Source organism: Pleurodeles waltl, chromosome 12, assembly GCF_031143425.1.
Source record: "Pleurodeles waltl isolate 20211129_DDA chromosome 12, aPleWal1.hap1.20221129, whole genome shotgun sequence".
NCBI classification, from domain to species: Eukaryota; Metazoa; Chordata; class Amphibia; order Caudata; family Salamandridae; genus Pleurodeles; species Pleurodeles waltl.
Genome location: NC_090451.1, coordinates 492,072,598 through 492,097,666, shown reverse-complemented (window position 1 = coordinate 492,097,666; position 25,069 = coordinate 492,072,598). Strand labels below are relative to the sequence as shown.

The window sequence follows — 25,069 nt, the reverse complement described above, 5'->3', positions numbered from 1 at the left end:
TGGTTGTAGACCTAGTGGTGACCACAATAGTAGGGTCTGCAGCAAATACGGAGGGAGGTGCCACCCGTAGACAATCTAAGGCCGGAGTAATGATGGGGGTGTGGGGCTGTCCAGCTGTATCTACAAGATGGAGCAATAGCTTAGACGTCGCCTCCATCCCATGGGCAAGTCTGCTCAGATGTGCTGGTAACTAGAAATCCTGCAAAGGTTTATGTTCCACTGCTGGAGGAACCCACAGTCTGACTTTGGCATGCTATTTTCTTGTTGGATCCACTCACCTCAAAGCACTCCTGCCTAAAGCTCAAGGGAACAGAGACCACAATGTCCATGGAGGTATACCCACTCATTTAGTGAAGGGCTGGTCTCGCATGTTGGTGCTTAACTTCAGTCCAGTGATGGGAGACATATAAATGGACACTCTGAATGCTAGTACCACTCTTGGATCTAGTTCATTATTGCATAACATACAGATAAAGCTGAAAATGGCTGAAAGGCCTCATCTGCACATCAGCAGACATTCCTGGTGTTACGGGCTGTAAGTGCGCACCAACTATTTCCAGTTTTGAAATGAGTCTGGATATTACAGAGGCATTTACCAATTGACCCCTTATAGTCTTTTAATCAGTAGCGAATACATACTGCAATTGGTGTTCTGCACTGATTCCTGCTTATGAACGCACAATTCTGGCTATGTTACCAAGGACAACACACCTCTCCTTTGACCTGAAAGCTTTGCCCTCAGTTAAAAAAAAAAAGTGAGATTACTCTTTCCAGAAATACCAAATGCAGTAATACAGATTCTGTACTACTAGGCAAAATGGGAGTACTGAATTTCTCACAAAAGACCCCTAAACGTGGAGGAATAGGTCATAGATGGGCCATGCTTACCCATTTAGAAAACTGTTTTTCCAGAAATTTATAATAGGGTCATATAAATGCACTTTTCTTTATCCTGGTTTAGAAACCTCTTGATAAACTGAGCACATAACACTATTTTGCATCCGAATTCTGAAATATGTTGATAGTAATTGTTTTAGCTTCATTTATACCAAATAGCACATTGTGTGTTTCTTAATTGTCATTCTGTTGTATATAACCATTGTGGCCTTGGTTTGCTGAGACAAATGGAAAAGTATGGGGATAAACTGAGAATGTGTTTGTTTTTGCCCATAGAGGGGGAGTAAATTATGTTGACATTTTCTTTGTTTAGTACTAACATGTTACTGCCCTAGCAGAGTTTATTCATACGTTGGTGCTCATCTTGGAACAACTTCTTATTATATTTTTCACATAACTAATAAAATACTGTGTGTTTAGGTTGTGGGGTGACCACGGTCAGGAAGCTCTGGAATCGGCTCATGTTTGTCTGGTGAATGCAAGTGCAACAGGAACAGAAATCCTAAAAAATTTAGTGCTGCCAGGTACGAAGAAATTCTAAAGTATTTTGTTTGGAATTAGAGCTAAAATATGGACATAATATGTATACTCATAATATTTTGTTTTTCAAGGTATTGGCTCATTTACAATTGTGGATGGGAATCAAGTCAGTGGAGAAGATGTTGGGAATAAGTATGCTTTTCTTTCTAATTACCAAATAACCTTTACACTTTTTTCAAGTGCAGTTTGGATTTACCTATTTAAAAAATATATTTCACTGTTGACTCTCTGTGTATCCAGTCACTTTAATTTGGTCCATTTTCATTTTATTAAACAGATTTGCCTTTTCTCAAAGTTTTTAAAGTTTATTGACAGATAGAAATATTATTTCTGATGGATACAACTACCTGTGGATTCCTCACCTAATGAATACTCCCATGGCGCCAGCATTCGACGGAAATCTTCTTCCTAGCTTCTGCACGTCGACGAGGACGTCACATTTGCCCACGCGATGCCGTCTGACGTCATACAGGCAATAAGAGGTCCTCGCCGACGTCTGTTCCCTTTTTTCTGTGCGTTCGAAACAGTTATCTTCGAGGGAGCTACTGTTGCTTTCGAAGTTACAGTGTGTTTTCTGCTGCGTGGTTTTTCTCTGAGGTTTCTATGTCTCAGAGGAAGTCTGGTTTCAAGCCCTGTCAGAGTGTGGGGGCAAGATGTTTGTTACTGACCCTCATTCGGACTGCTTATGGTGTTTAAGCTCCGACCACGACGTCGCAACATGTGATTCATGCCAACACATGAATCCGAAGGCCCTAAAAGAGCGAGAAGCTAAACTCTTCATGGCGAAGTCAAAAAGGAAGGAGAAGAAACATCATAGGAAGTCCTCCGAGCCGAAGTCTCATCGGCGTCATCGAGACTCCCGGTGCCGTAGGGATTCACAGCGCCATTCGAGCAAGGAGAGGTCTCGATCGAGGTCGCCTTCGGCTCGGCGTCGAAAGACTTGGGAGGTCAGTCCCACAGTCACTCCACATCCATCGACGCCGTTGCCTTCTCCGGCTTCGCCGACCACGCCTGGGCAGACATCTTCAGTGATTGAAGTGACGCAGCCTCAGGTGTTCTCTCCGGCGTCGCAGACGTCTAGGCTGGTGTCGGGGTCGCCTTCGATTCAGGCACCCCAGTATCCGGCTTTTCCTGCCCCTGGAGCCGATAATACCGGATTTTTTAATGCAATGTTTACCATCTTCCAGAGGATGGCTCCAGGCGGTGCTCCGACTGGTCCTTCGGGCCGTTGGCTTTCACCATGGGTGCTCCGGCGCCGCTACGGCCAGCACCCTTCATGCCCTTTCTCCCCTTGGTGAATGTGGGCTCGGCGCCGATGTCGGCTCCGGTGTCCGCTCCGGTGGCTCCAGAGGTTTCGGCCCCGGAGGTTTCCATCCCGTCGACTTCGGGGTTTCGGCCAGTGACCCCGACAGGACCATCTGGGACTCCGAGACGCGCCTCTCTGTATCCGGCTCCTAGCTCGACGTCGAAGTTTCCTGTGGCGCCGGACATGGCGTTGGATGGATCCGGAGATCGGCGTCGTTCCTCAACTTAGGCGGATGCCATGTCGACGCCGCGTATTGAAGAGAGGCTACATTCTAGGAGACGTGCTCTCCGTCTCTTGGAGGAACAGGAATACCAACGGGTCTTGGAGGAAGGAGAAATTGAGGATTCTGGCGAGGGTCTTCATGGACTGGATACAGCTAGTGGGCTGGATACTTCCCCTGACTGGGACTTGTCATCTCCAGGGGAGTATACTGAGGAGGCAGCCACTTTTCACGCTGTAGTAAGAAAGGCAGCTAACTTCCTCGAACTGCCTTTGCCGGTAGCTGAGGCGAAACAGAATTTATTAACTGAGGTCCTACATCCGGCCTCTACTGCAGCAGAGCCTCTTTTACCATTCAACGAGGCTTTGCTTGATCCGGTATTGGAGGTTTGGAAGAAGCCGGTATCTTCCTCGGCGGTTCATAGGGCTGTGGCCAGGAGGTATCGGGCTGCACCATCTGACCCTGGCTTTCTGTCCAGACACCCTACGCCGGAGAGCTTGGTGGTCCAGGCTTCCTGTTCTTCTAGATCTGCGCCTGGATCTTTTCCGACGGTGCCGGGGGACAGAGACTCCAAGAAGTTGGACTCACAATTCAAGAAAATATTTTCGTCCTGTAGCATGGCGTTGAAGTCCACCAACGCTACATGTATCTTGGGGAGGTACATCTATGCTCTTATGGACGAAATAACATCATCGCATACGGAGCTTCCCCAAGGGCTCTTGAATATCGTGTTGGATGCCCAGGCTGCTGCAACCCAGGTTATCCAATCTGGGTTGGACACTACTGACTCAGTGGCTAGAGCGATGGGCAGGGCTGTGGTTGCGAGGAGACAGGCTTGGCTTCGCAACTCAGGGTTCTCTTCGGACGTGCAGTCGACCCTGTTGGACCTCCCGTTTGATGGGGACAAACTTTTTGGGGCCAAAGCGGATTCGGCCTTGGAAAGGTTTAAAGAAAGCAGGGCCACAGCCAAGTCATTAGGACTGCAAGCCGCTTCTTCTGCCTCCTCCAGATTTTTTAGGAGGTTTCGTGGATTTGGACGTGGCTCTTCTTCCTCTTCCTTTCGGGGGGCATTCCAACAACCTACCTCTTCTCTCACCTTTAGATCAATTAGAGGGAGGGGTAGGGTCCGCACCAGGGGAGCCTCTCAGCAGCACTCTGCCTCTTCCTCGTCCTCTGGAGGGGTGCAGCAGGGGAAGCAGCCTTAGGCTTCCACTAATTTCCACTCACTCCTCTCCTGTAGGGGGAAGGTTACTGCATTTTCTTCACAAGTGGGAAGCTATTACATCAGACACTTGGGTTATCAGCATTGTGGGAAAAGGCTACACCCTTCCCTTTCGGGAGTTTCCGCCCCCCATCCCGCCCATCTTATTGTTCAAAAAACCACCGCCTGTTGTTAGAACAGGAGGTTCAAGTCCTCCTTTTAAAGGGCGCGGTGGAGTTGGTTCCAGAGCAGGAAAGGGGTCAAGGTTGTTACTCGAGGTACTTCCTGATTCCCAAGAAGGATGGTCGGTTGAGACCAATCCTGGACCTGAGGATCTTGAATTGGTTCCTCAAACAGGAAAAGTTCAAGATGCTGACCCTAGCTCAGGTGCTTTTGGCGTTGAACAATGGAGATTGGATGGTGTCTGTCGACTTGCAGGATGCTTATTTTCATATCCCGATACTCAAGTCGCACAGGAAGTATCTCCGGTTTTAGGTGGGGTCGCAGCACTATCAGTTTGCGGTCCTCCCGTTCGGTCTTACTTCGGCACCTCAAGTCTTTACGAAGGTGATGTCGGTGGTTGCGGCAGAGCTCAGAAGGAAGGGGATAGCAGTATTCCCTTACCTGGACGACTGGTTGATCAAAGCCAAGTCCCCGGAGCTTGTGTTGCATCATCTGCAGTCGGCAACCCAGTTGTTGTTCGACCTGGGCTTTTCGGTGAACGTGCCGAAATCTCACCTAGAGCCCTCTCAACGCCTCCTGTTCATAGGGGCAGTACTGGATACAACATTAGATCGACCCTTTCCTCCGCCTCTGCGGATTCGAGATATTCAGGAGTTGGTTCCAATGTTTCCAAGTGGAGCGGTCGTTCCAGTCCTCAAGGTCCTTCGTCTGCTCGGTCTGTTTGCCTCCTGCATACTGTTGGTCACGCATGCTCGCTGGCACATGAGGGCTCTTCAGTGGTGCCTACGAAGGCAGTGGTCTCAACACAAAGGAGATCTCGAAGGTTCTGTCAAGGTCTCCAGAGATGCTGCTGCGGACTTGAAGTGGTGGATTGCGGGCAACAATCGTTCACACGGAAGGCCGTTCGCGCAGTCGCCACCAGTGGCCACGGTCATAACGGATGCTTCCACTCTAGGGTGGGGAGCTCACCTGGGGGATCTGGAGATCAAAGGGCTTTGGTCTCCAGAGGAACAGATTTTTCATATCAATCTGTTGGAGTTGCGGGCTGTACATCTGGGTCTCAAGGCCTTCCTCCCATCCCTTCGCGGTCTGTCGGTTCAGGTCCTGACGGACAATACTACCGCAATGTGGTATATAAACAAGCAGGGAGGAGTAGGGTCGTACCTTCTCTGCAGAGAAGCTCTTCGACTATGGTCCTGGGCAAAGGACCATCAGATTTGCTTGGTAGCAAATCATCTGGCCGGAGTCTTGAATGTATGTGCGGACGGTCTCAGTCGCCATTTCTCGGCCGACCACGAGTGGCGTCTCCATCCAGATCAAGTCCGTCTAATCTTCCAGATGTGGGGGTTTCCTCGGATAGATCTGTTTGCCACCCGGGAGAACTCGGACTGTCCGTTATTCTGCAGCCTCCAGTGTCCGGTGCTGGGGGCTTTGGGGGACGCGTTTCAGAGAACCTGGTGCGACCAGTTGCTTTACGCGTTTCCCCCCATACCCTTGATTCCTCGAGTATTGAGGAAAATTCGCCAAGACCGGGCCCAAGTAATCTTAATAGCTCCGGATTGGCCAAGGAGGGTGTGGTATTCTGACCTTCTCCAACTCTCAATGTGCCCTCCGCTCCGTCTCCCTCCCAGGGCAGACCTCCTCTCGCAGTCGCAGGGGCAGGTTTTACACCCCAACCTCCAGGGCCTGCACCTTCATGCCTGGAGATTGAACAGAGCAACCTGAGTTCCTTCTCTCTCCCACCTGATGTAGTGGATGTTATCTTAGCGGCCAGGCGACACTCCACTAAATCTATCTACGCTAATAGGTGGTCTAAATTTGTGGCATGGTGTGGGGAGAGACAGATTGATCCCTTACATGCTCATATGTCAGAGGTTTTATCTTTTGCTTTGTCTTTAGCGCAGAAAGGTTGTGCAGTGGCTACTATTAAAGGTTACTTGTCTGCCTTGTCAGCCTTCATTTGTCTCTCAGACCAACCATTGTTATTTAAATCTCCTATAGTACTTAGATTCTTGAAGGGCCTTATGAATAAATACCCTCCAAAACCTTTCGTTATGCCTCAATGGGATTTGTCCTTAGTCCTTACTTTCCTTATGGGGTCCCCTTTTGAGCCTATGCATTCTTGTCCATTAAGGTTCTTAGTGATTAAAACAGTTTTCCTGGTGGCCATAACATCTGCAAGGAGAGTGAGTGAGTTGCAGGCCTTATCGGTAAAACCCCCTTATACAACTTTTTATGGGGATAAGGTGGTGTTGAGGACCAAGGCTGCTTTCCTTCCGAAGGTTGTTTCACCCTTTCATTTGGCTCAAACAATACTCTGTCCACGTTCTATCCTCCGCCTCATCCTTCAAAGGAAGAAGAGACCCAAAGAGGGCGTTAAGCTTCTTCATAGACAGAACGAAGGATTTCAGGCTGGATGATCAGCTTTTCATCGGATACGTGGGCAAAAGGAGAAAGGCAGTCCACAAGAGAACACTCTCCAGGTGGGTTGTTCTTTGCATTAAAATTTGTTACTCTTTAGCAAAGAAGGATCCTCCTGATGGTATTAGAGCCCATTCCACCAGGGCTAAGTCGGCCACTTCGGCCTTGGCTAGGGGTGTTCCTGTGGTCGACATCTGCAAGGCCGCAACTTGGTCGTCCCTTCACACTTTTGCGAAGCATTACTGCTTGGACTCTGAGGTCAGAAGGGACGGCCATTTTGCACGGTCAGTGCTGCAGGATTTCTTGGTTTGACCATACAGGCACCCACCACCGGGCGTGGTACTGCTTTGGGACTCTATTCATTAGGTGAGGAATCCACAGGTAGTTGTATCCATCAGAAGAACGAGTTACTTACCTTCGGTACCGATTTTTCTGGTGGATACATTAGCTACCTGTGGATTCCTCACGGTCCCACCCGCCTCCCCGTGCCTTTTTGGTCTTACCAAGTAATCCTTGAGTGTGCTCCTCTTGGTTTTGAGGACTGGTGTAGATTATGTATATATGGATATTTGTATATATATATTTATTTGTGTATATACATATTTAGTGTATATATGTATTGTTTAAAAAAAAAAAAAGAAAAAAAAAGGGGTTTTATTAAATCTATAGCCATCTTCTTGCAATGATGTCTAGTTTGCGATGTTATGAAATGTTATCTTTATTTTTCATTACATGGGATTATTGTTCTCAGGCACGTAAAATTTTTTGGTACTGACGTCGGCACGTCGGCGAGGACCTCTTATTGCCTGTATGACGTCAGACGGCGTCGCGTGGGCAAATGTGACGTCCTCGTCGACGTGCAGAAGCTAGGAAGAAGATTTCCGTCGAATGCTGGCGCCATGGGAGTATTCATTAGGTGAGGAATCCACAGGTAGCTAATGTATCCACCAGAAAAGTCGTTACCGAAGGTAAGTAACTCGTTCTTCATGGTCATATAGCAAATAAAACAATTCACCATACAATTCAGTAATAACATACATTAGTTAAAAAACTTTAAATAATAAAAAGATGATTAAAAAGTCTGAGCAAGTAAAAATTCATACAATGAAATAAAATAAAAGGGATCTCAAAACTTGGTATTATACATATATATAAAATTACTCTTCATTCCGGAGGAAAAGCCAATAGAATTTCCATAATTCTTTTTGTTTAATGGCTCAGGCTTCGAAAAGACATTTGGAGACTGACTCCACTACCACTTGAGCTGTTTCACTCTTACAAATCCTGAGGGCGTTGATTCAGTCTGTGATTAACAAATTCCTTCATGAAGGGACGGTCCACCTCCTTCTGGGTAAAGTGTATTTAGGACAGAAAGTAGATGTTTGTCCATTCAGGGATGTGGAATGCCTATCGCCCGAGACATCTTGTTTGGGGTCAAGGGCAACACGTTTTTATGTTTACTTTGTCCTTGGGACAAGTAGGCCCAACCCTCTGCAGCACAAACCCTTTGGCTGCCTGTTTACAGAGAGTGGAACTCTCTGCAGTTGAGGTAATGTGTTTCCAAAAGATAATGCTGTTCGAACTTGTATTTTTGGTTCATTATTTGAAAACCTTCATTATAAGGGTGAGTGCTGTAAATAAATGTTTTAAGGTCACACTTCACTACTGACGTTGGTTCCAGTACAAAAAAAAAACGTGTATACACATGTTTGAAAAGTTTAGGCTATGAGGCTAAGTATAATGCTCCCAGAATGCTCTTTGATTAGATGCAAATGAAGTGTCATTTAGTAAAATGTTTTGATGCATGCTAGTATTTCCCAAAAATATTTCTAGTGGAAAATCAGTGTAACCATTTTCAACACGATTATGGGAAGCATGAAAATAAACAAACACTGACAAAGCCAACTGATCTGACATATTTTTAGAAGTCTTTTAGTTTCATCAATGCGTGTCTTGTTTTGACATGGCTTTTGTAACACTTTATTGTTGTGGGAGCTACCAGGCCCTCAACATTGTAACAAACACTGGGCAAAAAAAAACCAAAACGTTTTTGAACTCTAAAAGCACACGTTGCCACCAGTGGCATAACAAAGGCCCCGCAGCCGCCCTCCAGGGGCCCCTTCAGCACAGCACCTGCCCTGAGTGAGTCTGGAGAGGTGGCTCCTCCATGTTCTTTGCAAAGGGGCACCCTCCAGTTTCGTTACGTCACTGATTGCCACTGTAGTTCCTGACACTGAACAAAACTACTTTGTGTGCCAATATGCTCCTTGTGGAAGAGAAGAATGCGATCACTCACAGTAAAGCCAGCCGAAAGAGAGAGAAATAGAAGTTTAATAAAAACAAAATGTCTTTGTTAACACCAGACCTAATTAGGGACCAAGACCCACATGTAGGTAGCTTTTTGCATGTCGCAAACAGTGACTTTCGCTGTTTGCGACGTGCAAAAAGCACATTGCGATGCACAAACCCAGTTTTGCGATTCGGTAACCTGGTTACCGAATCACAAAACGGGTTTGTGACTCGCAATTAGGAAGGGATGTTCCCTTCCTAATTGCGACTCGCAGTGCTATGTAGGATTGTTTTGCGAACGCGGGCACAAACCAATCGCAGTTTGCACCCATTTCAAATGGGTGCTAACACTTTCACAAAAGGGACCCCTTCCCCATTATGAATGTCACTGTAAACATTTTTTTAGAGCAGGCAGTGGTCCTATGGACCACTGCCTGCTCTGAAAAAATAAAAAATAAAACGTTTCATTTTTCGTTTTTGTAATGCATCTCGTTTTCCTTTAAGGAAAACGGGCTGCATTACAAAAAAAAAAAAAACTGCTTTATTGAAAAGCTGTCACAGACATGGTGGTCTGCTGTCTCCAGCAGGCCACCATCCCTGTGAGGCCGCCATTCGCAAGAGGGGGGTGTAAATTGCGACCCACCTCATGATTATTCATGAGGTGTGCATTTGCGAAGCCCTTGCGAATCACAGATGGTGTCAGGGACACCATCCTACATTCGGATTTGCGACTCGCAATTTGCGGGTCGCAAATCTGAACCTACCTACATGTGGCCCCAAATACTTAAAGAAAGTCACAAAAGTGCACCCATGGTATATGTCGTACCCCTATAAAATATTTGTGAACTGTATTTTAGCATGGGTAAATACTCATGTGTAGATTTGCTCATGTGAAAATCTATTGAGCATTTGCAAGTTCATTTTCCCTCCAGCCACTTTGTTCCCAACCCTGGAAGAAGTTCTAATTCTGCCATTGTCAGGAGTAAATGTCCAACCTTTCTTATTATGGGAAAATATTAGAGAGAAGCTGGTGAAATTTTTTAAAACATGCAGGTTAGTAGGTTTGCAGACTCAAAGGCATTCCAGCCCTGGAACTATTGCTTACTGCTTCCTCCAGCCCCAGTATGCAGATCTGCAGAAAGGTGGAAAAATAAGGATATTGCTACAGTAGGGATTGAAACTGCAAGTATTCAAGCCCTACTATTGTAGTAGCCCTGGCATAATCAGAGAGGCTATTATCAGAGCTCTTACATAATGAGATTGCTGCCATAATTTGGTGCCACACTACATGGCACCGAAGGGACAAGTAGATCTTTTTACAGGACAAGTAGATTTGAGAAGCAACCTGTCCCGTGGACAAGTAGATATTTTAATAAATTCCACACCCCTGCCATTTTTTTGGTACTAGTGCAGAATTTGCAGCTTCTGGTACCACCTACCAAAGACGCTCATTGTTTAGTAAAAGCAGCAGTAGGGAGGGAGCCTTACGTAACGGCAAGTACAAAGCACAGTGTGATATAGTCTAGGAATTCTTCAGCCCTAGGTACTGCTTTATATGAATTAAAAAATATGTGGTCAGTGTTCATCTGCCGTTTTCCTGTTCGATCCGTATGCTTACCAGCTCCCAGTATATTTGCTTAACCTTTGGGGCAGTATTAATCGGTATAGCCCATGGAGCATCCCAGAACTCTGACAGACCCAGGTTGGACCATGCTTTCTTCATATTCTTTAACCACTCAATCTTCAACATTGCCTGCAAACACTACATAATGTCGCTAATGCCAGACCTATAGCTTTGGAGTTCTCTGATGGTCCATAAACGGGCCCAATATAATAGCGGTCTTAATGCTTCCAGCTCAGCAACCGGCTGGATTTCAAATCTAGTGTGAAGGGCAGCAATGAGTCCCCTTTCCCACACCTGTGATGGCTCTACGAAAATTATTCTCTTTGACGCCCCAGATGCTCAACTTGCAGTGCTCCCAAAGTTCCGCCACATATAGGGCTCCACCTCTTTCCTGCATTTTATAGATGTCTACGGCAGGGTTAACTGGGAACCACTGTGCTTTTTTCTATTCTGATATTAGCCACTGCCAGATGGCTGCTAGCAGTTGAGCTTCTATTTATCTGAGGGAGCAAGGACCCAGAATCCACCAGTCTCACACCTACATATTCAATCTCAGCAACCCTTTCCAATGGCTCATTATTTAGTAGGACCACACCATGGAGTCTTCTCATTTTTGTGTGTATCATCAGTGTGGTCTTAGTAACATTTACTTCCAAGCCAAAATGTTTTCATAATGCACTAAAGCTGTTCACTAGGTTTTACAGTCCCATTTTGATTTTACTTAACAAAAGGGTGTTGCCATTGTAAAATAGATCTGGGATTTTCCGTCCAGCTAGTGAAGGGAAGTCGTTGGCACAGGTAAGTACCCTATGCAGTTATTAATGTAAAGCAAAAAGAGGGTGGGCGCCAAAACGCAGCCCGTCAAACCTCCTTATTGACAGCAACCAGATCCGTTAGTTCACCCTTGGTGCCATACCATATCAGCGCATAGCTCCCTTCATGTAGACATATAATAATATTTAATAATTCTTTTGGGACCTCCATTTCCTGTAGAGTAGCCCACAACTTCCACCGGTAAATAAATAGAAGGCCGCATGGAGGTCTACAAACACCACATATAAGTCTCCTCCTCCTAGATCCACAGCTTTCCACTTAATCTGCATGAGTCTAAATACTTGGTCAGTGGAACTGGTGTAATACTAAATCCAGCGTGGAGATTTGAAATTGCTTTATTCTCGTCAGTCCGGTCCTCTAGTCGATCCAAGAGTTGTTTGCAGAAAACCTTCTTAAAGTTATTCATAAGGCTAATTGGACGGAAGTTTACTGGATCACTGGGGCTTTAATTTTTATACATGAGCGCAATTTCAGTCCCCTTCCATGTCTTGGGAATTGGCGCTCCGGCAGTAATCGCATTTATGATTGTATTAATGTATGGTAGCCATATACTTGTGTTAGATTTATACAGATCACCAGGCATTCTGTCCAGACCTGGTGCCTTACCTTGTTTAAGTGCATTAACTGATGCTAATGTTTTTTGCAGTGTAAACTCTAGCAGGCCTGCAGTCTCGCAACTATCAAATTGGGAGGCCTCCATATTAAATTCTGGATGAGGAGGGCAAGAATGAAGGCTGCTAAAGTGGGCGGTCGATTCACATGGGAGTATTGAGGACCCAGTAGGGGGCTGGTTCTTTCCACTACAGTTGCTAACTAACAAACCGCTAAAAACCTCTTTGATGATTGTTTCTGGCAGTTTCATATTGTTCAGCCCAAAAGTTTTCTTCCTGTAAGTGAATTAAGCGGCTCTAATATCTCAGGTATCCCCAGCCTTAATTGCCCCTTTGGACCATAATTAGTCGTTTTGAGTTGCTGTTCATATTCCCTGAAATTTGGCAAGGTAGCTGGTGTAAATAATTTACTAATGGAAAGTACTAAAGGGTCGTGATCACTTTCATCATGTTGAACCACCTTCATATATTTCTATACTAATATCTAATAGGGTACAACCAATTTGACTTTTATAAGACCCAAGTCTGAAGGCTGGAGCAAGATGACTATTGGAGGGCGAACGACCATTACATGCAAGAAGCTGTGCGCCAAGGTAATATCTAGCGCCTGCAAAGCTGCTCTTGGTAAACATCTGTACATTTTAGGGGGTGATTTAAGTTCTGGGATACCCCAAACCTATATCCTGGGCAATAAGATTTGGCTCAAACGTGAGATTAAAATCTCCCATGATGATCGTATGATACCATCCTTTAGAGCCTGTGAAGAAATCATCCAGTGTATTCAATTTAACTGAGTTGCATTTTTTGGCCACGCTTCTATTATAGAGGTTAATTAGCAATGTGGAAACCCTCCACCCAAGGAGAGCACCAACCTTTGGATATCATTAGATTATAAACTGCATTCAGACACAGTGCAATGGAGTGCCACACTTAGCCCTATAAGTAAACCCCATTATCGACCCATTTGCTGGGATCCAAAAACTCTTCTATAGATTGGGTCTATCACCCAAGTTTCTTGAAACAGCCATGTTTGATACTGATCAATACATTTCCTGCATGATGGGTTGTTTAATTTGGATCCGATCCCTGCAGTGTTCCAGCGTGGATACCCTGCATAGAACCCATAGTGGTTACGGCATTGACAGCTGATACTTCCCTAGGGGGATGGTACATTTCTGCCAGGTGTACTGTCAGTGGGGGCCTCCCTGTATAGGAACATTTTTTGCACAGTGTTAGGGGAACTGCAGTCGGACCCCTTTCCAAATTGGCCAAGGGGCAGGTCAGCCACTGAGGTACTTGAAGAGGTGGTATTTAGAGCACTGGGCTTCTGGGGTCTGGGCCTCGGTTCTAGGTCTTTTCACTTTTTGTTGGCACTCTGGAGGACATACATCAGGGGAAAGTGCCACATTAAAGACATTTGATCAGGGACTCTGTTAAACACGCTAGAAGCAGCCTCGGGCAAGCCCTTTTTCTGGTTCTCTTGAGGACATAGATGGAGGTGCCAAATTTGAAACACTGGGTGTTTGAGCAGAAACCCTAATAATCGCACTTGGGACACTAGGGGCAACCTCGGGGAAAACAATAGCGACAGCTGAATCAATTGAATTAGTTGGTAATTGCTGCTGCAAGATCATTCCGATATCCAGGGACAACCTTCTCTTAGTAGTTCGATTTTGTTGATACAACCCCATGACCCTGTTCAGCATCCTATTTATGGATGTAGGTTTTGGGGGCGTAGTAGGTGATTGCGGCCCTCAGCACACTTCAGTTATCCATAAGTCCCTTTCTGTATGCCGCACAACACGTAGGGAGCTGAACGAAAAGCAGAACGGGCATAGGCCAGCAAATTCCAGATGGTATGTTGACAAATATGTAGACATATAAACACACCCACCCTTGATCCAAGGCCGTTAATGGGGTGGTCCAGCCTCAAATGGGCGCAGACAGGTTAGTCTTGGTGCTTTCCTCTCGGCCAGGAGCAGGCTGGACTCTGTAGTTTGCAGCTCCTGCGCTGTGGGAGCACCCAAGTCAAGTTATCGTCGCGCCTCCAGGCACGTTTAGCAGTGGGCAGGGTACTCCAGTGCCAGGAGCAGGCTGGACACTGTCGTTTGGCAGCTCCTGCTGCCTCAGCACGTCTCTCCCTTTTTGCCTTTTCTCTTGGTTTTGCATGTAGTTGCCCCAAAGGACAAAGTGTGTATAAGTGATAGCACTTTGAAAAAAAAATGGTTTTACAGTTTGAACCCAGAGCTTTCAGATCACGAAGGATATTTGTGTCTGCGACCGTTATTTCTTTTAATTTGAAGATGGTTACTTCACAAGAATATACCATTAGTCCATTTTGTGTTGCAAAACGATGGTTTATTATGTACTACGTCATTCTTTGAGTAACGAACTGCCGCTTTGAATGGCCATACCATTACACTGAAACCTCATACTGACTTTTTGTTTGTATTGTCTGAATTTAAAAGGTATGTGCCCCTCCTTGAAAGTATGTTTATTGCTGCAGACTAATCTTCCCCACGATCTGTGATGCACATTCTTTTTGGACAATGAGCCATTATGCATTTAAAATTCGTGTTCACAAATTATTTAATTAATTCATAAGCATTAGAATACAATAGAACATCTTCAGTAGCTACATTATCAAATTGTCTGAGTTGTTACCCTGCAAACCAAAACTTTAACCAGCACAATTCTCTTGAGATTGTTGCTTCAAGCTTCTAATTTACAATACCACTAAATCTGAATCCTCGCACCTCATTATATAGGTATGTGTAATTTAAGTCACTTTTACCCCTTTCTAGAGGTGTCTGGATGCCAACTCCCTTTTGTCACAACCCTCTTTCTTTGTCTTCATTTATAGGTTTATCATTGACCACTTTTGTTTCTTTTCCATGCCCTTGTGAAGTTTTTCCTTATGTTCGATAGTGGTTCTCAGTTGCCGGTCATCGAGTCCTTGTGGTGAAGTATTCCAAGCCTTTCTGACCAGTACAAATCCTGTTGAGATATTATTATCCCACAGGTTATACCTCTTGCTGGTTGTTCAGTTAGTTCTAACATCTGATACCTTATTTGGCGTAATTCATGCTTAAATTCAATAGTGTGGGTTGAAATAGGTATGGTGTGATCCCACTTTTGGGTACAGACCACTAAGGGCCAGATGTAGGTACTTTGCAAATTGCGACTTGCAATTTGCGAGTCCGAGCGACTCGCAAATTGCAACTCGCAATTTGCAATGCAGAACGGTGTCTCAGACACTGTCTGCGAGTCCCTATGGGGTCGCAAAGACCCACCTCATTAATATTAATGAGGTGGGTCGCAAATTGCGGCCCCATAGCGACTATGGGCACTCACTGACATGGAGGCCTGCTGTAGTCAGCAGACCTCCATGTCCGTGACTGCTTGTTAATAAAGCAGTTTTTTTTTTCAAGTGTAGCCCGTTTTCCTTAAAAACCTTTTGTTTCGGAATTTTTTCAGGGCAGGTAGTGGTCCCTTGGACCACTACCTGCCCTGAAAAAATATTTTGGGGTCCATTCACAAAGGGGAAGGGGTCCCATGGGGACCCCTTCCAATTTGCGAGTGGGTTACCATCCACTTCAAGTGGATGGTAACTGCGACTCCATTTGCGACCGTGTACGCGGTCGCAAATGGAATTGCATACCACTGCGAGTCGCAAATAGGAAGGGAACACCCCTTCCCATTTGCGAGTCGGAAATGCATTTTGCGAGTCGGTCCAGACTCGCAAAATGCATTTCTGCATAGTAAACTCCGGTTTGCGACTCGCAAACGGCAATTTTTGCCGTTTGCGAGTCGCAAACTGGTTGCTACATCTGGCCCTTAGTTTTCTATTTCCTTGTGACTGCATGGCCTGTTTGTTTAACAGTTATTCTAAACTGAATTGCATGTCACAAAATATTTCAATTATTTTTTTGTTTCGGAGATACTGAATGATTGACATGTTGTCCTTAAATGATATTCGAGCAGTGGCTGCAGTTTTAGCAAGGAAAAACTCCTTTATTCTGATCCTTTGCTTGCCTGTCAAATTTGGATCCTCTGCTTGAATAGGATTGTCTTTAAAGTTCTTACTCATCTTCTACGTAAAATAGACTCTTCCATAGGGATTGTTTTTAATTCTTTGTACCGTTTGATTACTTTTTTTCCACAATTTGTTTAGTACACCAATTCGTAGTGTTTCTTGAGGTAAATATGGATTTTGAACCAGCTAGCTTTGCTTCCAGTTGTTTTTTAGAGATTCTCTTGTGACATTCTCGTACTTATGCTTTCACTTTGGATCAGATTTTGCCCAGATAACCCCAGTGTTCAAACTTATCTCACATCCCATCTTGTTCTTCTTTTGATCCCTCGTGGTTACAAGACATTTTTTTTGTTTATCCTTGTCATATGTGAGTATATCAAGATTCTAAGAGATTTTGGATGAAAACTCGGGTGGTGTAGTTGAATATTACAGTCTGTTTTTTGCTCTAGAAAGTTACAGATTTTTCTGGCATTGTAATTAACTGTGATATCTAAGCAATTAACATGATTCATTGATTGTCAAGGCCAGTGACTCTCATCCATGTTAATACAAAGCACAAACCTTACTGACTCCAGAAAGGACTTCAAGGCCATCTTTATCTTCATCATTATTACTTACAAATTGATTCTCATTTTTTCATCTTGAAGATATTGCATATGCTGGCACTGGATCGCACAGAAGTCTGTGATATGTAAGAAAAATATCTATTTTAAGTCAGGAAGTAATTGCAGTACAAGATGCAGTTCAAAGGTTGTATATGAAATACGTGGTTCACCCCTTTCATACCCTGTGTTTAAAAAATCATATTCCACAATATGTATTCACCCCCCTTTCAGCTGGAATAGACCGAAACTTGAAATGTAGATAATCCAGTTTTTCATCTAATAAAGAAATCCTGTCAAGTTTGACCAGAAAATCAGAGTCATTCTCGAACTTATCTCCAGCATTTGTTTTGTGCCTCCTTTTTGGGATGTAAACTCTCAATTAAGTGCTGCAGTAGACACTCTAGTTTGTAGATTGATATTACAGCACCTGCAATGATTTTAGTTTGTCCGCTAATGTCGTTTGGAGTTTTAAAGATGGATTTATAAGGTAGATCAGTCTGTTGGACAATTTAGTCCCTTTTACCATTGAGCATCCCAATTTCCTGCCTTCCATTAGAAAAACATTTTTATTTTTTCTGTTTTCAGAAATAACACTCGTGTTTCTGGCTCATTTGCTAGGGCTGAAGCTGCTTTCTAACAAATGAGGTTAAAACAATAGGATAATGGCTCTCTGTCTCTGTCCTGTAGTGTTTTACTCCATTAGCAAACATTCACACAATGAACTATACATTTGGTACACTGCTATTTCATAAAATGAAACAAAAGGTGGGGGTGGGGGGGATTGAACAGCTATGTATCCGAATCACCTAACTTCAACCTTACAATGCAAATAATTAAAGCAGTGTTGCGTCTCTGAACCTTTCTGTTTAATCTCTGCTCCTTTATCATTCTCTGTATCTTAACCATACAGGTTAAACAGACTTTTTATCACAGTGTTTTTAGCTACCGAAAGTGCCCACACTTACGGTATCTACTAAATTAAGTTATTTTAAAATAATTTTATTCTGATGGATACACTACCTTTGGATTCCTCACCTAATGAATACTCCCATTGCGCCAGCATTCGGAAGGAAGTCAGGATTCAAGCCCTGCCGTGAGTGTGGTGGCAAAACGGACCCATATTCTGACTGCTTGTGGTGTCTTAGTTCCGACCATGATGTTGATAAGTGCGATTCTTGTCAACATATGAATCCTAAGGCCCTGAAAGAGCGAGAGGCCAAGCTTTTTCTTGCGAAGTCGAAAAAGAAGGAGAAGAGACATCATCGAAAGTCGTCGTCACCGAAGTCGTATCGGCGTCATCTGGACTCCCGGCGTCGTCGAGATTCACGGCGCCGGTCGAGTAGGGAGAGGTCTCGGTCGAGGTCTCCATCAGCTCGACGTCGGAAGACTTGGGAAGTCAGTCCCACTGTCACTCCCCAGCCGACGACGCCGTTACCATCTCCGGCTTCACCGACTTCACCCATGTCATCGGGCCATCCTCCTTCAGTGTTCGAGGTTCCGCAGCCTCAGATGTTTTCTCCGTCCTTGCAGACGTCGAGGTCATTGTTGCCTTCGAACCAGGCACCCCAGTACCCGGCTTTCCCGGCCCCTGGAGCTGACAGTACCGCATTCCTGAATGCGATGTTTTCCATCTTCCAACAGATGGCTCCAGGTGGTGGACCGGCTGGTCCTTCGGGCCCTTTGGCCTTCAACATGGGTGCTCCGGCTCCACTTCGACCGGCACTCTTTATACCCTTTCTCCCCCTGGGGAACGTGGGCTCGGCGGCGGGATCGGCTCCGGTGGCTTCGGCTCCTGAGGCTTCGGCTCCTGCGGCTTCGATTTTTCAGCCAGTGACGCCGTCTAGACCTCCTCCGACTCCGGGACAGTCTTCACACCTTCCGGCTCCTCGTTCGGCGCCGAAGACAACTATGGTGCCTGTAGACCCGACGTCTGACGGATCCGACGATCGGCGTCATTCTTCGATGTCTGCTGACGCCATGTCGACGCCGAGGATAGAGAAGAGGCTGCACTCGAGGAGGCTTGCTCTCCGCCTCTTTGAAGAACAGGAATACCAGAGGCAAGCCTTGGAGGAAGGGGAGATCGAGGATTCTCATGAGGGTCTCCATGGACTTGACACTGCTAGTGGCCTAGATACCTCCCCTGAATGGGACTTGTCATCACCGGGGAGTACACAGAGGAGGCGGCCACTTTTCATTCTGTTATCAGAAAGGCAGCTGGGTTCCTGGACCTCCCTTTGCCAGTGACTGAAGCCAAGCAGAACATATTGATGGAAGTGTTGCACCCTGCCTCTACATCAGCAGAGCCACTTTTGCCATTCAATGAAGCGCTACTGGACCCCATAATGGAAGTCTGGAAGAAGCCGGTGTCTTCAGCCGTCAATAGATCTGTGGCTAGGAGGTATCGGGTTGCACCGGCTGACCCAGGTTTTCTTTCCAAGCATCCAACACCTGAAAGCTTGGTGGTCCAGGCTTCCTGCTCAGCAAGGTCTGCTCCTGGTCTTTTCCAGCTGTACCCTCGGATAGAGACTCCAAGAAGATGGACATGTCATCCAAAAAGGTGTTCTCATCATGTAGCATGGCATTGAAGTCCAACAATGCTACATGCATTTTAGGAAGATACATTTATGCCCTGATGGACAAGATTAAATCAACGTGCACAGAGGTTCCTCAGGAATTATTAAGACGGTATCTGGCGCTCAGGCAGCCGCAACTCAGGTTATCCAATCTGGGTTGGATACAACTGACTCGGTTGCTAGGGCAATGGGCACTGCTGTAGTGACGAGGAGGCAGGCCTGGCTTCCTAACTCAGGATTTTCCTCTGATGTGCAGTCGACCCTACTGGACCTTCCTTTTGATGGTGACAAGCTGTTTGGTGCCAAGGTGGATTCGGCCTTAGAAAGGTTCAAAGAGATTAGGGCCACGGGCAAGTCGCTGGGCTTGCAAGCCACTTCTTCTACTTCCTCCAGATTTTTTAGGAGGTTTCGAGGATTTGGTCGTGGTTCTTCCTCCTCCTCCTTTCGAGGGAAATTCCAGCAACCCACCTCTGCTCTCTCCTATAGATCTTTCAGAGGGAGGGGTAGGGTCCGTACCAGAGGGGCCTCTCAGCAGCACTCTGCCTCTTCCTCATCCTCTGGAGGGGTGCAGCAGGGGAAGCAGCCTTAGGCTTCCACCAATTCCCACTCACTCCACTCCTGTAGGGGGAGGTTACAGAATTTTCTCCACAAGTGGGAGGTCATAACATCAGACTCCTGGATTACCAGCATTGTGAGAAAGGGCTATACCCTTCCCTTTCGGGAGTTTCCGCCCCCCATCCCGCCCCGCCCATCTTATTGTTCAGAAGAACACCTCCTGTTGTTAGAACAGGAGGTTCAAGTCCTCCTTTCAAGGGGCGCGGTGGAGTTGGTCCCAGAGCAGGAAAGGGGTCAAGGTTGTTATTCGAGGTACTTCCTGATTCCCAAAAAGGATGGTCGGTTGAGACCAATCCTGGACCTAAGGATCTTGAATTGGTTCCTCAAACAGGAAAAGTTCAAGATGCTGACCCTAGCTCAGGTGCTTTTGGCGTTGAACAATGGAGATTGGATGGTGTCTGTCGACTTGCAGGATGCTTACTTTCATATTCCGATACTCAAGTCGCACAGGAAGTATCTCCGGTTTGTGGTGGGGTCGCAGCACTATCAGTTTGCGGTCCTCCCGTTTGGTCTTACCTAAGCACCTCGAGTCTTCACGAAGGTGATGTCGGTGGTTGCGGCAGAGCTCCGAAGGAAGGGGATAGCAGTATTTCCTTATCTGGACGACTGGTTGATCAAAGCCAGGTCTCCGGAGCTCGTGTTGCATCACCTGCAGTCGACAACCCAGTTGTTGTTCGACCTGGGCTTTTCGGTGAACGTGCCCAAATCTCACCTAGAGCCCTCTCAGCGCCTCCTATTCATAGGGGCAGTACTGAATACAACGTTGAATCGAGCCTTTCCTCCGCCTCAGCGGATTCAGGACATTCAGGCGTTGGTTCCAATGTTTCAAAGTGGAGCGGTCATTCCAGTCCTCAAGGTCCTACGTCTGCTCGGTTTGTTTGCCTCCTGCATACTGTTGGTCACGCATGCTCGCTGGCACGAGGGCTCTTCAGTGGTGTCTCTGAAGGCAGTGGTCTCAACACAAAGGAGATCTCGAAGGCTTGGTGAGGATCTCCAGGGATGCTGCCACGGATTTGAAGTGGTGGATTTCGGACGGCAATCTTTCCCAAGGAAGGCCGTTCTCGCAAGCTCCTCCAGTGGCCACAGTAATAACAGATGCTTCCACTCTAGGGTGGGGAGCTCATCTGGGGGACCTGGAAATCAAAGGTCTTTGGTCTCCAGTAGAACAGATGTTTCATATCAATCTGTTGGAGTTACGGGCTGTACGTCTGGCTCTCAAGGCCTTCCTCCCATCCCTTCGCGGTCAGTCGGTTCAGGTCCTGACGGACAATACTACCGCGATGTGGTATATAAACAAACAGGGAGGGGTAGGGTCGTACCTTCTCTATAGAGAAGCTCTTCGGCTATGGTCCTGGGCAAAGGACCATCAGATTTGCTTGGTAGCAAATCATCTGGCCGGGGTCTTGAACGTACGTGCGGACGGTCTCAGTCGCCATTTCTCGGCCGATCACGAGTGGCGTCTCCATCCAGATCAAGTCTGTTTAATCTTCCAGATGTGGGGGTTTCCTCGGATAGATCTGTTTGCCACCTGGGAAAACTCGCACTGCCCGTTATTTTGCAGCCTCCAGTATCCGGTACAGGGAGCATTGGGGGATGCGTTTCAGAGGACCTGGTGCGACCAGTTGCTTTACGCGTTTCCCCCCATACCCTTGATTCCTCGAGTATTGAGGAAAATACGCCAAGACCGGGCCCAAGTCATCTTAATAGCTCCGGATTGGCCAAGGAGGGTATGGTACACGGACCTTCTCCAACTCTCACTGTGCCCTCTGCTCCGTCTCCCTCTCAGGGCAGACCTCCTCTCGCAGTCGCAGGTTTTACACCCCCACCTCCAGAGCCAGCACATTCATGCCTGGAGATTGAACGGGGCAACCTGAGTTCTTTCTCTCTCCCGCCTGATGTAGTGGATGTTATCTTAGCGGCCAGGCGACACTCCACTAAATCTATCTACGCTAATAGGTGGTCTAAATTTGTGTTTTGGTGTGGAGAGAGGCAGATTGATCCCTTACGTGCTCACTTGTCAGATATTTTATCTTTTGCATTGTCTCTAGCACAGAGGGGTTGTGCAGTGGCTACGGTTAAGGGATACTTGTCTGCTCTTTCAGCCTTTATTTGTCTTCCAGACCAGCCTTCTTTGTTTAAATCCCCTATAGTACTTAGGTTCTTGAAGGGTCTTATGAGTAAATTCCCTCCTACTCCTTTCGTTATGCCTCAGTGGGATTTGAACTTGGTTCTAACTTTCCTTATGGGGTCCCCTTTTGAGCCCATGCATTCTTGCCCCTTGAGATTATTGGTCCTAAAGACAGTCTTTCTGGTTGCAATTACTTCTGCAAGGAGAGTGAGTGAGTTGCAGGCTCTATCTGTAAAACCCCCTTATACATCTTTTTATGGGGATAAGGTGGTGTTGAGGACCAAGGCTGCTTTCCTTCCGAAGGTTGTTTCACCCTTTCATATGTCCCAGACGATTACTCTTTCCACGTTTTATCCTCCGCCTCATCCTTCAAAGGAAGAAGAGAGACTTCATCGCTTAGATCCAAAGAGGGCGCTAAGCTTTTATATAGACAGGACGAAGGATTTCAGGCTGGAGGATCAGCTCTTCATCGGGTACATGGGACAGAGGAGAGGAAAGGCAGTCCACAAGAGAACACTCTCCAGGTGGGTTGTTCTTTGCATTAAAATGTGTTACTCTTTAGCAAAGAAAGAACCCCCTGATGGTATAAGAGCTCATTCCACCAGAGCTAAATCGGCCTCATCGGCCTTGGCTAGGGGTGTTCCTGTGATTGACATCTGCAAGGCCGCAACTTGGTCGTCCCTTCACACTTTTGCGAAGCATTACTGTTTGGACTCTGAGGTCAGAAGGGACGGCCATTTTGCACGGTCGGTCCTGCAGGATTTCTTGGTTTGACCATTCAGGCACCCTCCACCGAGTGCGGTACTGCTTTGGGACTCTATTCATTAGGTGAGGAATCCACAGGTAGTGTATCCATCAGAAGAACGAGTTACTTACCTTCGGTAACGACTTTTCTGGTGGATACATTAGCTACCTGTGGATTCCTCACGGTCCCACCCGCCTCCCCGTTGCGTGTCTGGTCTAACCAGGTAATTCTTGAGTGTGCTCCTCTTGGTTTTGAGAACTTGTATATATTCTGTATATATGTTCATATGTATATATATTGCTCATATATTTATTTATTTATTTATTTTAAAAGGAAAAGAAGAATTGAGTGGTTAGAATGATGTAATTATTTAGAATATCATTAAATTTTGCAATTTGTTCTTTCATCTCAATGGCCTATTATTCTCAGGCACGTAAAAAATGTTGGTACTGACGTCGGCACGTCGGTGAGGACCTCTTATTGCCTGTATGACGTCATACTGCGTCGCGTGGGCAGTTGTGACGTCCTCGTCGACGTGCAGAAGCTAGGAAGAAGATTTCCGTCGAATGCTAGCGCAATGGGAGTATTCATTAGGTGAGGAATCCACAGGTAGCTAATGTATCCACCAGAAAAGTCGTTACCGAAGGCAAGTAACTCGTTCAACTGCATCTTTAAGTATCTAAATAGAATCTTACTAATTTACTTAACATTTGGTGTTCAGGTTTATGTGAACTGAAATTCCAGCATATAAATAAATGCAAATATATTTTAAGCCATATTCTGTTTGTTAAACTTAGTTTTATATTTTTAGGTAATGTTCCATAGTTTTTTTGCAGTGTCTGTGCGTATTTCTAACTTCCTTATAAGCCATTAGCCAAGAGAATGTAGTAATGTAAAATCCTCCCTGAAGCCAAATGCTTCATGTAAAAGACAAAGACACACCTGTGAAGGTAGGTCGGAATGGAATTTGAGTCCTCGTAAGCACTACACTTAGGGGGTTATTCTAACTTTGGAGGAGGTGTTAATCCGTCCCAAAAGTGACGGAAAAGTGACGGATTTACCACCAGCCGTATTACGAGTCCATTATATCCTATGGAACTCGTAATACGGCTGGTGGTATATCCGTCACTTTACCGTCACTTTTGGGACGGATTAACACTCCTCCAAAGTTAGAATAACCCCCTTAGTTCCTCCTCACACCACTGACTTAGGGCCTCATTACGACCCTGGCAGTCTAAAGACCGCTAGGGTCGCAGTGGCCATTGGAAAATGCAGCAGTCTGAGTGCCATATTACGACCGCAGGGGTAGTGCTGTATTCGGACTACCAGCATCTCCAAATATCCTCTACACAACTGTTTGGCAGTCCTAATCCGCCAGGGCAGTGCTTCACGCAGCACTGTCCTGGGGATTACGACCCCCTTCTCCGTCAGCGATTTCATGGCAGTAACCCCTCCATGAAAAGGCTGACGGACATGGGGTGCAGGGTGCCCCTGCATGGCCCATGCACTTGGCATGGGCAGTGCACATCCCCCTTAGCCAGCCCTGTTGCAGCGCTGTAGGCCGTTTTCTGCTGGGCTTTTCTGTCTGCCGAAGTTGTAATAAGCCCCTTAATATCCTTTAGTGACGCTTAAGTAATTTGCAAAATAACCCAAGAAACCATCTAATCTTTTATGACTTAACATACCTTTTTTGCTCCCTGCCTATGCTCAAGTTTAACAGATGCCCTTAAGAATCACTTACAGTACTCCACTCTCCTACCTGTCGTGTTAGACTTGGTAACCCTCCCTCTAATGTACTGGTGTGGCATCTACCTTACTGACAAATGCACTGCACTCTTCTGATGTCAAGCTAAGCAGACCCTCCATCGTTTTGCTTAGACGACCAGTAGTCCTATTTTGTCAAAGTTCTCTAGAGAATACATTAACGTAAACATAGTGATCCAAATGAACTTTAAATTGTTCTTTTAAATCCATTGACCCAAAAAGAGTGTCTTATTATATTTACTTGGACAGTGATCTCTTGGAATCACCACTCATTTGGCTGAAATGGCATTCTATTTTAGTTGAGAACTTGTATTGGGATCAACATCCCCACCACCCAACTAACCAGTCCAGCTTTAGCTTCCCATTGCCCTGGTTAGAAGACAATGTTCACCCATATCCAGAGTTTCAATGTCACGCTCAGCAACACCTCCCCGCTATCTCTGATCGGCCTAGTAATATACTCAGAAGTACCGCAAA

At 46.0% G+C, this 25,069-nt stretch overlaps 1 protein-coding gene across 1 annotated transcript in view; it reads left to right on the top strand.

Moving 5' to 3' along the window:
* NAE1 (NEDD8 activating enzyme E1 subunit 1) overlaps positions 1-25,069 on the top strand; it is a 308,399-nt gene that overhangs the window by 28,494 nt on the left and 254,836 nt on the right. The window contains exons 2-3 of the mRNA XM_069217198.1: positions 1,318-1,421; positions 1,509-1,569. Coding sequence (XP_069073299.1) covers positions 1,318-1,421; positions 1,509-1,569 — 165 coding nt within the window. The remainder of the gene's footprint in view (positions 1-1,317; positions 1,422-1,508; positions 1,570-25,069) is intronic.